General features: G+C 48.9%; 1 protein-coding gene across 1 annotated transcript in view; it reads left to right on the top strand.

The window, feature by feature from the left end:
* The window catches only part of XRCC5 (X-ray repair cross complementing 5), a gene marked incomplete at its 5' end in the record, with an annotated part of 60,543 nt that overhangs the window by 40,857 nt on the left and 5,346 nt on the right, over positions 1-14,340 (top strand). Inside the window, 2 exons of the mRNA XM_018552551.1 lie at positions 3,426-3,493; positions 7,437-7,541. Coding sequence (XP_018408053.1) covers positions 3,426-3,493; positions 7,437-7,541 — 173 coding nt within the window. The remainder of the gene's footprint in view (positions 1-3,425; positions 3,494-7,436; positions 7,542-14,340) is intronic.

Raw genomic sequence — 14,340 nt, forward strand, 5'->3', positions numbered from 1 at the left:
CCCCACCTCTGCAGCGATCAGGCATGTCAGGTTCAAAAGGAACAAACTGTCACAGTAAGGACAACTCTGGAAAAGGTTGCATTCGTTTACTGAGAGCGGCATTGCCTGAATGTAAAAGATAAAAGAGCATTGTGAGGGTAAAGATGCTGCATATAAATTTATTAAAACTTCACTTTTGTTAATTGTCTTTGTGTCTTTGATTGCTGCACTTTTCAGAATAATTTTGCAGCTACTCAAATGCAAAGTTATGTAAAGAATTGTATCCGTTAAGGCCCCACTCACACACAAATCGGCCCGCACGTACAGCTCCGTGCAGGGCCGTACTCCAGCAGCTCCTGGGAAGGACAGGTGCTGCGTGTGATTAGTATGCAGCCCCAGTCCTTCTCTATGGGGCTACACGGCTGTACGCCCCCCTACGCTCACCTCAACTGCAGATCCGTAGGGGTGCGGGTTTTCTGGCCGGGACGCATACAGGATCCATTCCGGCGGCGTATGAATACGCTCACCCGCACCCCTACGGACATGCAGGGTGGGCCAGCGTAGGGGGACCTACGGCTGCGTTGCCCCATAGAGAAGGACGGGGGCTGCGTACTAATCACACGCAGCACCTGTCCTTCCCGGCAGCTGCTTGGTAGAGCCCCGCACGCAGAATGGAGCTGCACGTGCAGGCCGATTCGTGTGTGAATAAGGGCCTTAAAGTGGTTGAAAACCTTTCTACATCCCTCCAGGCCAGTGGTTCTCAACCTCTCTAGGGCCGGGACCCCTTAGTAACATTTACCAAGTTGTGGTGACCCCCAACAGAGCGCTGGACTCCAGAATTCGTAATGCGCTGGACTTGGGACTAAAAATAGAAGCACACTCACAAGAATACAAGTCCTTCCCAGCCCCTGCTACCTGCTTGCCTGCTCTGTCTCCATGCAGCCTTCTCAGCGACAGTAGTGCTTAGACGCCCGCCTCCTGCAGAGCTCACATTGTATGGGAGGCAGGAGGACAGCAGCGGCTGTAATTAGAAAAGCCCTGCTGTACACACTCCCCGGCCACTAGATGTCGCTGCAGCGGCCAGGGAGTGTGTATAGCGGCACTTTTATATTCACAGCCTCTGCTGTCCTCCTGCTCACTGACACTGCTGAGCTAGGAGGAGGCTGAGGAGCCTCTCACCTAGCGCAGCAGAAGTGGATGCTGCGACCCCTTCAACAGTGAGTTGCGACCCACTTTTGGGTCGCGACCCACAGGTTGAGAACCGCTGCTCTAGGCATACAGTGAAAGTTGGGTACACAAAGAATAAACAATCCATCCATAAATCACAGGAATCTATACAGCATGTATCCATATGATGTAATCAATTCCTTATCCCCAGTGTACGGCCCGGTCTGTGGGTGTGGCTTAGTCCCAGCGTGTCATGTGTCCCATGATGCCTGCGGCTGCTTTGTGTTGCCCTACTCTCCCTGGAGTAGCGGTTTTCAATCACCGAGCTGGAAGCGTTCCTGTCTGATGTGCGCAGCTTGTAGTTGTGAACAGCAGAGCATGCCGTGCTCTCTGGAGAAGAGAATGGGAGCATACGCACCGTGGTGGCAGCGCTGCCGAGGCTACATCAGCCTGTAGAGCGTTGCCACCAGGAATGATGAAGTGAAAGTCGTGCTTTTACATAAAACAAACAGCTCATAAAAAAGGCAGTTTTCATAGGGAGCCTTTAACTGCCTTCTGACCAACCATTGTAAATAAACATCCTCACTTGAAGCGGTTCTACCAAAATCACAGGCTATAGAGCTGCCCAATCACTTGTACGGTGGGGGGAAGGTGTACGCCATCCGCCGCTGGCTATCCTGGGCTCCATTGTCCCCCCGTGCGTGCCCAGCATGGCAGGTCTTTGTGGCTGGATCTGAGGGGGATCAGCACACTTGTAACGCCTGACCTCCCCTCCAATCATTGAACCTTGAGACGATGTGTATTACATCACTTTTGGTGTCAGTCTATCCTTTCCCTGACTTAAAGTGATGTAATACACATCGTCTCAAGGTTCAATGACGGTGTATATCCACCAAAAGTCCATTCCGACTAAATGCTGGTGTGGTCACACTCCCCCAATGGAGTAGAATACAAAAAATGATGAACATGAGCGCAGAGGAATCACAATGCTATAATCCCTGAAAGATATAAGACTTTTATAGCCGGAGAAGAAGCTGATAAAGCATGATCTCTGCTTCTTTGGTATCTATAGGTGACATTAGGGGTCTAATAGACTTCTGATGTCTCTATAAAGAGGATCTGTCACATCCTCTTTGCTATCACAAAGGGGGCTTATTAGCTTTTGTCTTTTATCATTGTCTTTTATTAAAAATTGGCATTTCAACGTTTGCAGGTTCCTACTTCTTCAGGTCTGACCTGTATAAAAGCAGACACCTGAAACATGTCGGATACCAATTTTTTTATAAAAGAGATTGTCTTTTGTCATCAATTTGTTCTTTTTGAGGCTTTTTATTTTAAAACACTTCAGGTTTTCCCCCCCGATTCTCTCAACAAGTGGAGGACTACTGTTGCTGCCGTGTGACTATGTTTACACTTTAATAAAACGTCTTCAGTCCTCCCAACACTAATATTTCAGTTTTAGGTTAACACCGGGCAGGTTGATTGACTCACTGGCTTGTTATATCTTTCAGGGATTATAGCATTGTGATTCCTCTGCGCTCATGTTCATCATTTTTTGTATTCTACTCCATTGGGGGAGTGTGACCACACCAGCATTTAGTCGGAATGGACTTTTGGTGGATATACACTGAGTGGCCAGATTATTATGACCACCCCATCAGTACTTCGTTGGGCCGCCACGTGACGCCACGAGATGATGAAAGGTGATGCGAGGAATCTGACACTGCACTGTCGCCCTTCTGTTGTCTTGTACCAGTCTTGCCCCTCCCCCGTTCTGCCATTGACTAGTCGCTGACGGCCACAATTCCCACGTTCAGACCCAGATTTTCGGCTGACAGTCCGGTCTTTAAACACTTTAACAACAGCTGCTCTTGAACATTTAACAAATTCTGCTGTTTTGCTGATACTCGCTCCATGGCTCCGAGCGCCAACAATCATCCCACGTTCAAAGGCTGTTACATCGCGTTGTTTCCCCGTATCTTCAGAAACAAATCACTTCTACTGTCGTGGTAACCAACCCGCTTCCCTATTTATAATGGTCTGGCCCTCCAGCAACTTCAATTATAGCTAATGTGCCTACAAACGTCAGGTGGTCATAATAATCTGGCCACTCAGTGTATATCTTATATAAGAATCTAGCCTGCAGTTCAAATTAAAATCCCATTGTGTTTTTTATATTGTATTTTGACCTTAAAGGAGTTTAAAAAAAGACACCAGATCGATATGCCTGGATCAGGAGATTGTGCCACGTGCCTGTCATTGTGTCTTTTGTCTCCCAGATGGCGTGTCCCTGATCACATCTGAGGAATCCACCGACAGCTCTGTGACTCCCGAAGAGGCCAGACAGGTAAGAGCTTCTGTGTATAATGAGCGAGACGCGAGCGCCTTATCACTCACAACGATGTACAGACAGCGGCAGGTCTGAGCTCCCTCCCGCTGTGGCTTTGTCAGTACAGTATGTTCCTGCACACCTGATATCTGTCTCCCGGCACACAGCCCACGAACAACACTCACCAGACAACTGAGATCATCAGAGAAAGGCCATGAGGCCAGAAGCATGCAGGGAAAGGTTGTAGTAAACTCCTGACATATACATTCATATTGCTTCTGTCAGTTTAGCCATGTGTGTGCACCATTAAAATAGCCAACATGTGAATCAAAAGTCCCCCCCCCCGCCCCCCCCTTTCATCAAGGCTTAGTAGGCACTGCAAGAGGTGTAATCTAGACAATGAAAGTGAAATAATCCTTAGATCAGTGGTTCTCAACCTGTGTAACCTCAGGGCCCACCTTTGTCCTCGGTCATTAAGTCGCGACCCAAGTTGCAAGGCATTGCGGTACTGCGCATTCCGATGCGGGTGACCTTACAAAAAAGTGGAGTGGATCCTCAGCCTGGGGTCCAGTGTGAGCGGCCGTGCTGTGACGGAGCTCCATCCATATGAGCATTGCTTATACAGCTCCCTTGCGTGCCCTGTAGAGGTGCCAGGAGCCAGAATGTGACGTCACTGGTCCAGGCATGGTCTGGAAGGCACGCGGCGACCCACTAAACACAGGGCTGCGACCCAGTTTTGGGTCACAACCCACCAGTTGAGAACCATGGCCTTAGGGGATTCCTTCACTTGATTTGCAGTAGGAAAAAAAAATCTGCTTTAGGGCCCATTCACACCAAAGAGTTGTGCTAAAGGCATTGTTACTGTGAATCTAGCACATGCTGTCGCACGATGCAGTGCAGCACAAAACTAGGTGTGCTGGCGCATTGCGTTGCCATTCATTCTGAATAATGGCACCCCAGCGCATCTCCCAGTGGACATATGTTGCGCTGCAATGTGCATTACTACAATAGGATACATTGAAAAAAAAGTAGTGCATGCATTGGGGTGTAATTTAGAATGAAAGGCAATGCGGAGCACCCAACATGCGCTGCATTGCATTGTGCAATAACATGCGCTAATCCCTAAATTTGTCTTTAGAATACATTTATGTCTGGACTTAAAGGAGAACTATGGGGTTAAGGCTTTTCCCCATAGTTCTCCTTAGGGTAACGGGAGGACACAAACTAGCGTCCTCCCGTCACCCTAGGCTCAGTATACCGCGAGCTACAGCTCGCGTTATACTGAGACGCTGAAGCGGATCCTGACAGTCAGCGCTGGCGGATCGGAGCGGGGAGAGGGGAATCCAGCCCCTCCCCTGTCACGGCAGAGAGCCATGACATGATCGAGAGGTGAGCGAACGCCGGTATGTGTTCGCTCACCTCCTGATCTACTGAGCCGACCTGTGACTGTCTCATTGTCACAGGTCGGCTAGAACTATGAGGTGAGTGGAAAGCACCCACCTCATAGTTCTCCTTTAATCTTGCAGTGGGGCGCTTTAAAGTGTATTTTCACAGCCAAACTGGGATAACACCTATTATATATTTGTTACATGTTTCTTATAGCTTACCACATCATAGGATATCACACAGCATAACCTTTTTTTAATATGCTGCTTGCACAATACATGCTCTGTCCTAAAAGAACAGTTGTTCTCTGTACTGAGGGGAACAGGACAGGTTGAAGAGGAACTTTACCTTTATCTTTAAAATGACCCCAAAGGCCCCTTTAGAAATGTTTAGTAATGAAAATCTACACACACGGATACCTCTAGATCATTGCCGGATTTGTATTCTTTGCATTCCTTATTCTTCTTTTCCTCCCCAGTCTTCTTACAGCGGCCATTTTTGTTTTACTAAGGGTAGATTAATATATCTCCCTTCACTTCCTGGAACTCTGGCACATGTGACTAGGACATGTAACCATGCACATCATCTCAGGGCAGGGTAAACGCCTATGCCTGAGATCTTGTGAGATTTTGCAGTTTACAGATGAGATTTCCCAGCAATGCTCTGTGATGTAACCTTCCCAGGATGCATCTCTTAGGCACAGGCTGCATCACTAATGCCCAAGATGACCAGGAAGTGGAAAAACAGTAATTGTAAGTAAAAGAAAAATATGTTCATTTAACTAATGAATGAGAGATAACTTCATATCAGCATGCAGAGCTGTATGCGGGTGTGATTTTTAGTGAAAGGGGGTAAAGGGTAATTTTGGCAGAATTATCCCGGTCTGTACTGTGCTGGCAGATCTCATTATCAGCTGTGAACTAGGTTCGAACACTGTCTGCCCTAACAAAGGGTTTAACGATCTAGACACACCGGGGGGAATTTATCAAAACTGGAGCATTTGCCCATGGCAACCAATCGGCTTCTCTCTTCAGTTTGTTCAGTTAAGGTTTGAAAATGAAATGGAGAAGCTGATTGGTTGCCATGCACAGCTGCTCCAGAGTTTGTCTGCCTCAGTTTTGATAAACTACCCCCATTGTATGTTAATGAAGTAAGCTTAGCTTGTCCCTGGTATATCTATGGCGACAGATAGTGTCCCGTCACTTGGAAATTGAGAGAGAAGCTTGCAGAGGCTCCGGGGACATCTAAAAGGCAAGAAATATTGTTTAAAATATATATTTCCAGGTATGCTGTGTGAATGGGAACACATAACAAGCATATGGTGGGGGTTTTTCTCAAATTTGGCTGCAAAAGAGGAAATACTTTTTAAATCTAGACTCCCACACCGGCTGTCAAAATGACAGCTGGGTATTGCTAGCTGTGGGGGGAGGAGGAAGGGCAGCTGGCCGTTCTACACACGTCCAAAGTATTTAGATGCAGTCAGGGGCGTAACTAGAAATCACAGGGCCCCATATCAAAATTTTGTAGGGGGCCCTGTGATTTCTAGTTATGCCGCTTGCAGAGACCACCTCATATCCCACACAGCCCACCTGAGAGTGACCCTGCAGAGAGTGACCTCTTCCCTCTTCACAGGGTCCCGCCTCCTCTTCCCTCACCGGGTCCCGCCTCCTCTTCCCTCACCGGGTCCCGCCTCCTCTTCCCTCACCGGGTCCCGCCTCCTCTTCCCTCACCGGGTCCCGCCTCCTCTTCCCTCACCGGGTCCCGCCTCCTCTTCCCTCACCGGGTCCCGCCTCCTCTTCCCTCACCGGGTCCCGCCTCCTCTTCCCTCACCGGGTCCCGCCTCCTCTTCCCTCACCGGGTCCCGCCTCCTCTTCCCTCACCGGGTCCCGCCTCCTCTTCCCTCACCGGGTCCCGCCTCCTCTTCCCTCACCGGGTCCCGCCTCCTCTTCCCTCACCGGGTCCCGCCTCCTCTTCCCTCACCGGGTCCCGCCTCCTCTTCCCTCACCGGGTCCCGCCTCCTCTTCCCTCACCGGGTCCCGCCTCCTCTTCCCTCACCGGGTCCCGCCTCCTCTTCCCTCACCGGGTCCCGCCTCCTCTTCCCTCACCGGGTCCCGCCTCCTCTTCCCTCACCGGGTCCCGCCTCCTCTTCCCTCACCGGGTCCCGCCTCCTCTTCCCTCCCAGGGCCCCGCCTCCTCCGTCGCTGGGCCCCGCCTCCACTGCCAACGCCAATGACTCGGCAGCAGCTGTGAGGAGGAACGTGCCGCTGCACAGATCACTGTCAGGTTGTCAGTGATCTAACAGTGACACGTTCCTCCTCACAGCTGCCAGTGACAGCCAGTAGCCTAGTAGCCTTTGAAGCCTTAACGGGCCGGGCGACCCGCACAGCACCAGGGGGGTGTCCTGGCTGGGCCCCCCTGTGCCCCGGGCCCCATAGCGGCCGCCTGGGTTGCTATGGCGATTTTGGTACGCCACTGGATGCATTTTTTTTTTGCTGTGTGTAGCACATCTACTGTCCATACCTGGTTACCCTCTGAGGGATATTTGACATGTGACTTGTCGCTCGCTCTCGCACAGTTCCTGGCCAAAGCTGAGGAGGAAACGGAAGACACGAGCATGACGGAAGAAGGAGGAGACGTGGATGATCTGGTAAGGATGTTATCTGACTATGCCCCACTATTTGTAATCTTTCATATGTAAGAATCGCCACGCTCACCTTGTGTTCTCTTCTCACCAGCTGGATATGATGTAACACTGGGCACAGCAGGAACGAGGCACTTACCGGGGACTCAAGACCAAAGTCGACAATGTTTACATGGGACTGTTCTGTCATGTGTGGCCGGAACATTGACCAGGATGGTTTTATATGAGTAGAAGCGGCTTGGTTAGTTTGTATTGGCATTATTAGATTGTTAAATATATTTTTAGGGTTAAATGACGAGCGTTCCGAAATAGAGAAACCACTTCAATAATGACAGCCACTCGCACTATGGAAGTCGTCTTGTCTGCAGATAATGATTGATAGTCATGTAATCGTGTACGTGTGTCTCTAATGTTAATAATCTGGTTGCATCTGGACAGATATATAGAAGTCCCGTATGCCTCCTGTAATCAAGTAACTGCTGCAGATATAACTGTAGTAAGGATGTGTCCCAGGAAGAGTTAGAGACAAGTGATCCAAGGTTTGCTTAGAGAGGTTTTAACCCTTTCTATGTCGGTAAACTCAACAGCCCCTTTGTGTGTTGGTAAACCTGATGCCCCCCCACTCCTATGGGTTGGTAAACCAGGCAACCCCCCCACTCCCCCTCATGTGTTGGTGAGCAGGATACCCTCCCCTTTTGTGACAGTTAATTGGTCCACCCCCCTGAGTGTGTTTGGTAACCAAATGGCCCCTTCTGTGGGTCGGTTGGAAACATCTAACCATTTCTTGGCAGACCTTTGTTCAAGTTTTTTTGATATAAGAGCAAATCCCCAATAAAACTCAACAGATAAATGATCCATAAAAATCAGATCTTTCACGTAAAAATTAAGAAAAGATGGCCGTACACTGTGCATTTTTTTTTCAGTGGGTGACCGGGTTAGCATTCTTCTGCCCAGCATCCTTCTATCAGAAAATCGAAGTAGCACGGTCAGAAAGTTTTCGGGTGATCAGTGACTGCAGCCAATTGGCTGCCATCACTGCTCAGGTACTCTGACAGTGGCACACGCACCACAGTCAGAATACAATAGCGCAGTGGGAGCTTCATCCATCCATGCTGTTTTGCATGGATGGAGGAATTTGTTATATTTTTCTTTTTCATTCAGCCCAATGGTTAAATGAAAAAAATATAACAATTATGCCACCTTAACCAGTAAATGGTAGACCAGCCACCCCTTGCCAAAATCCATACATTAAAAAACAAAACAGAAAACAACTTGAATAGTAACAATTAGGGGTGTACCGATACCTATTTTTCCGGTATCCAGTACAAGTACCGATTTTTTTTTTCTTTACACCGATATGGAATACCGATATTGGAAGTCCCATTTAGGAAGCCGGGCGGCATATAATGACTTGCCGCCCGGTTTCTTGATTAGCCGGGAAGCCTCTCGATGCTCACTCTTCTCCCGGGTGACGAGGAAGCATGGAGCCGGCTTTCTTGCCAATCGGGAAGCTGGGGTGGCGGGTAATGACTCCCCGCCTGGCTTTCTGATTGGCCTGCTTCCCGACCAATCAGGAAGCTGGGCGGCGAGTCATTACACGCTGCTTGGCATCCTGACTGGCCGGGAAGCCAGCTTCATGCTCCCTTGTCACCAAGTAATGAGGGAGCATGGAGCTGGCTTTCTGGGCAAATAGGAAGCCGAAGGGAGAGTTATTACCATCCATCCATGCTCCCTGGTGACGTATAATGACTCACCGCCCGGCTTCCTGATACCGGAAGCTCCGGTATCGGGATAAGTATCGGAAGCATTTGGGTGAGTCCGAGCATTCGCCCAAATACTCGGTATCGGTGCATCCCTAGTAAAAAATACTTTATACCTAGCTTGTGGCCAGCTTGCAGTTTCATATGAAAGGTTCACTTTAATGAATATGAAGGAGTTTTATTGGGACTGTGCAGCTAATTTTGACAAATTATGTTTTTGAAAGACAATTTGGTTGTTTTTCCACGTTTTGTTATTCCTGGAAGCCTTAACGTCTCTGACGGCCATTTCTAACGCTGGGCATGCGCGTAAAACTCCAATTGTTCGATATGAACAATCTTTCTGATGTGGAAGATTGCACCAAACAGACGGTTCCATTCGTAAATGATCCTCGTCATCCGAAAGTAAAATGTATCCGAATTGAACTGAATCGATCTCTCTGCTGTGCATTGGAAGCAGTCAAGTCCTCGATCGTTACATGTATGGCCATTTTATGACGCGTGCCTTATGTGAGTGGAAGAGTTTTATTTTTATAAAGAACAAATGTTGCAGATTTCCATTTCAGGAATAAAAATATAAATGAATTTGAGTCATTTTTCGACATACATGTTGTAGTTTCTGTACCATGAAGGGGATGTTTGTGAACTGATTGTATATTGTGTATGTTCCTCATTGTCGGTGGTGTTACAAGCCTGTTGTGGCTTTTCAAGGTCAGTAAACTTACAGGGACATTAATATTAAATTGTATCATCTATATAAATAGGCTGCTGGTAAAACATTTGTTTAGGTGTTGCTCTAAAATGAACACAGCTAAGATACATGCAAAAAAACAAAAAGAAGGACAGCGCCCTTTCCTTATGTGATGACATTTATTCAATGCAAAATGTGTACAAATCAAAAACTACTCACATATATGATGGAGACAAGTGCCATAATAGACCATATATGTAGCGCAGGGCCAAAGAGCTGACGCGTTTCGGGGAAATCCCTGTTCCTCAGAGCTCTGAGGAAGGTGGGATTTCCCTCAAAATGCGTCAGCTGCTTTGGCTCTGCCCTGCATGTACGGTCTATTATGGCACTTGTCTCCATCATATATATGCGAGTAGTTTTTGATTTGTACACATTTTTGCATTGAATAAACTAGGGATGCACAGATACCGATACTAGTATCGGTGCCGATGCCTAGTATTTGGGCGATACTCGTACTCTCCAAATGCTCCGATGTATAGCCCAATACTTCCTGTATCAGGAAGCCGGGCGCCGCATCATTACACGGTGCGTAATTGGCCAGGAAGCCGGCTCCACGTTTTCTCGTCACCTAGTGAGACGGCTTCCCTGCTAATTGGGAAGCCGGGTGGAGAGTCATTGCACGCCGCCTGGCTTCCTGATTGGGACTTCTGGTACTCGGTATTGGCGAGTACCGGAAAAAAAATATCGGTACTCGATACTGAAATACCGGTATCGGTGAATCCCTAGAATAAACGTTATTACACGAGGAAAGGGCTCTGTCCTTCTGTTTGTTTTTTGCATGGTTCATGAAGATGCTTCCCAGTTGTCTTTGGGGACGGCAGCCTCCCTCAAGTGATTGGTGGTGAAGATGCTGAAGGATTATCCAGCAATGTCTGCCGAGCGCCGTGGACATAATTAACTTGCTTTCTGAACAGCTAAGATACATCTTGGTGTTGATGTAGGACTTACAAAAAAAAACAAAAACTTTGCAGTTAAAGGAGAACTATGGGGTCAGGGCTTTTCCCCATAGTTCTCCTTAGGGTAACGGGAGGACACAAGCTAGCGTCCTTCCGTCACCCTAGGCTCAGTATACCGCGAGCTGCTGCTTGCGGTATACTGAGACGCTGATGCGGATCCAGACAATTATGCCGGGATCCGCCCAGCTGCGTGACTGACAGCTGGCTCTGCCTATCTAGAGGCAGAGCCAGCTGTACCCGCCCCTCCCCCGTCCGTTCTGCCAGTCAGCGCTGGCGGAGCGGGGAGGGGGGAATCCTCTCGATCAGTGACAGGATCGAGAGGTGAGCGAACGCTGGTATGTGTTCGCTCAATTTTTTTAAATACTGCGATTTGTATCTGACAATTACAGTAACTAAACAAATGAAAACTGCCACAGGCTGCAGTGCCAGCCTCAGGATGAAGGCTTATTTTGTCAGCAAGGCCTCCAGCCTGTATGTGATTAGTAGGTCTTATCACCATCATGGAGCATCCTGCTAGGGAATATTAACAGGTTGTCGGGGGGGGGGGATTTTCAGTGATAAGTCCACTTCAAATTGGCCTCCCTTGCCTGACCTGCCCATATGTTTCTGCGCTGCTTGTGGGCAGGAAGACCTAACCAAGGACATCATGGAACAGGGCTGTCTTCCAGAGTTCAGTGCCGCCCCCTGTGTTCCTCCCAGGGACATCCTTACTTTCCTGCTGGAACCTTTACTCCCCTTCAGCGCCCTATTTTCTGCACATATTTCCTACTCCTATTTGGATTTTATCTGCCTGCAGTTCACCTTTAACAGTTTAAATGTTAATGTGAGCACGTTGGTTTATTTTTTAATGCGCCGGACTTCCCCTTTAAACACGAAGAAGAAGAAACAGTTCGGAATTTTGCTCTTGAGATTCGGCACCTTCAGCTTTTCATGGAACTGTTAATAAAACTCTTACACACTTCACGTGTCATTAGGTGACAATGCCGTATTGATAATTCTCGGGGCTGTTACTGACTCGGTCAATTAACAAGGAACACTTAATTCGAGCATGAGCCGCTAATCGCTGCCGTGGAAGGCGGCGAAACGAGATTGTAGATGTTCATGACGAGGACAAGAAAATGGCTGTTATGGTTACTCTGCTTTCTTTCTTCATGATTGGAGATGAATGTCATCAACTTGGGCAGCGCAGTGGCGTTGTGGTTAGCGCTTCTGCCTTGCGGCACTGGGGGTCCCCGGTTTGAATCCCGGCCAGGTCACTATCTGCAAGGAGTTTGCATGTTCTCCCTGTGCTTGCGTGGGTTACCCCGGGTACTCCGGTTTCCTCCCACACTCCAATGATGTGCTGGTAGGTTAATTAGCTATTCTCTAAGTTGGCCCTCTATGTATGCATGTGAGATAGGGACCTTAGATTGTAAGCTCCTTGAGGGTAGGGACTGATGTGAATGTGGAGCTATGTAAAGTGCTGCGTAAATTGTTGGCGCTCTATAAATACCTGTAATAATAACTTAACGTGAACTCCGGAGGGCAGATATTCGGGAGTTGGCTCGCCTTTAGAGACCAGGACCGTCAACACGAAGCTCCAAGGCCGGTTTCCTTATTTTGGATTCACTGCTTGGGTGTCTTTCAAATAGGAACAGGACCGGAGGACGTCAGAGTGTCTGCAGGGGACAGCGCCGGAGTGACTATTTTTAAATCTTGTACCTGCTGGGCAAATACATTTTCACAAAATCCCTGAGTTGGGCTTTAAAGCCCAGTGCAGACCTACGCGATCCCGCACAATGCAGGCCGCGATTGCCTTGCGGCCCCGTTGATTTCAATGGGGTGACATCTGAGCGGAAATCGCAGAAAAAGGTTAAAAAAAATGTTTGCCGATATACGACGTGCAGCGGTTTTAGCTGCGATCGTATTCGGAAGCACGGGTGGAATCCAGCGCGATCCGCCTGGGGGCGACTGGGGTGCCATTGGAAAATAATGGCACTCACAGCGCGATCGCTGCACGGTGAGGTCGCCTAGGTCTGCACCGGCCCTAAAGCGACCCTGACATTAATTTTAGTGCCCAATCACCCTTCAAAAGCGTTTCCCTTGTCACCAAACACCACTCTAGTACAGTCTCGAATTCTGCTGTTTTTTAGGAGTGTTGATCTCCATGCCCCCCCCCCTTCCCCCTCGGTTCTCACTGCCAACCACCATGTCTGTTCTGTGTCCTGTAGTTATGTAGGGACCAGTGAGATCTATGGGGAACCCAGTACTTTCCAGTAGGGATGCCCCAATACAGTTTTTTCGGTACTCCCCGATACCGGAAATCCCATTAAGGAAGCCGAGCGGCATGTAATGACTCACTGCCCAGCTTCCTGATTAGCCGGGAAGCCGTCTCCATGCTGCCTCGTCACCAGGTGACAAGGAAGCATGGAGCCAGCTTTCTGGCCAAGCTGGGGGGGTGGCTAGTGACTCGCCACCCGGCTTCCTGATCGGCCAGCTGACCAATCAGGAAGCCAGGGGGCGGGTAATGACTCGCTGCCTGGCTTCCTGATACCAGAAGTTCCAGTATCGGGATAAGTATTGGGAACATTTGGGCGAGCACGAGATACTGTTATCGGTATCAGTGCATCCCTACTTTCCAGTGCATGTCACATACCATGGTGGAGTCTGAGTTGATAAGGGAGGCCTTCATTGCAGCTCCAGTCCCAGAGCCCCTGGATGGCAGAAAAGGTGGTGGGGACACGGAGTAGCACGAGCGCCGCATTACGTCACCATGGCAGGTAAGGTCAGTCTCTGTAATGCCAATGAGTCCTGGGCAGGATTCAGGTGCAAGGTTCCAGAAAAGCCGTAGTCAAACTATCCGGTACGACAACAGGCGGGCCGAGCAGTACCAAGTGACAGCAGGAGTAAAGTCAGGAACAAGCTCAGGTCAGAGAAGTACAAGGCGGCGGGCAGGAGCGGTAGTCAAAGAACAAGCCGGGGTCACGGAACAAAGAGTAGCGTGAAGAGTCAAACAAACCGGGTTGATAATGAATGAATAATCAGACCATAGGGTCTCAGGAACACAGGAAGGCATCACTCAGCATGGAGACTAGGATGTCACAGCCTTAAATAGCGTTTTGGCTCCACAGCTCATAATAATCGCATGCACATGCCGAGAAGCGCTGCGCAGACCTGCGCAGAGGCACACAGCTGTGTACAATTCTGTGTCAATCTATGCACATGTGCAGAGCTTCAGCCGCACAGGCGAGTTCTGGCTTCCTGACAGCCGGATATTCTTGTACGGAGCGGTTTGCCCGCGCCGCAGCTGGAAAGATGTTTACAGTCTTCCTTTGCAGGGTATTGGCTTGGGTACTTATCAAATGCATGACAGGGTCTCTTTAATGACCCGTTCC

This window comes from Nanorana parkeri, unplaced genomic scaffold (genome assembly GCF_000935625.1).
Source record: "Nanorana parkeri isolate BGI_ZX_2015 unplaced genomic scaffold, ASM93562v1 scaffold92, whole genome shotgun sequence".
Classification (NCBI taxonomy): domain Eukaryota; kingdom Metazoa; phylum Chordata; class Amphibia; order Anura; family Dicroglossidae; genus Nanorana; species Nanorana parkeri.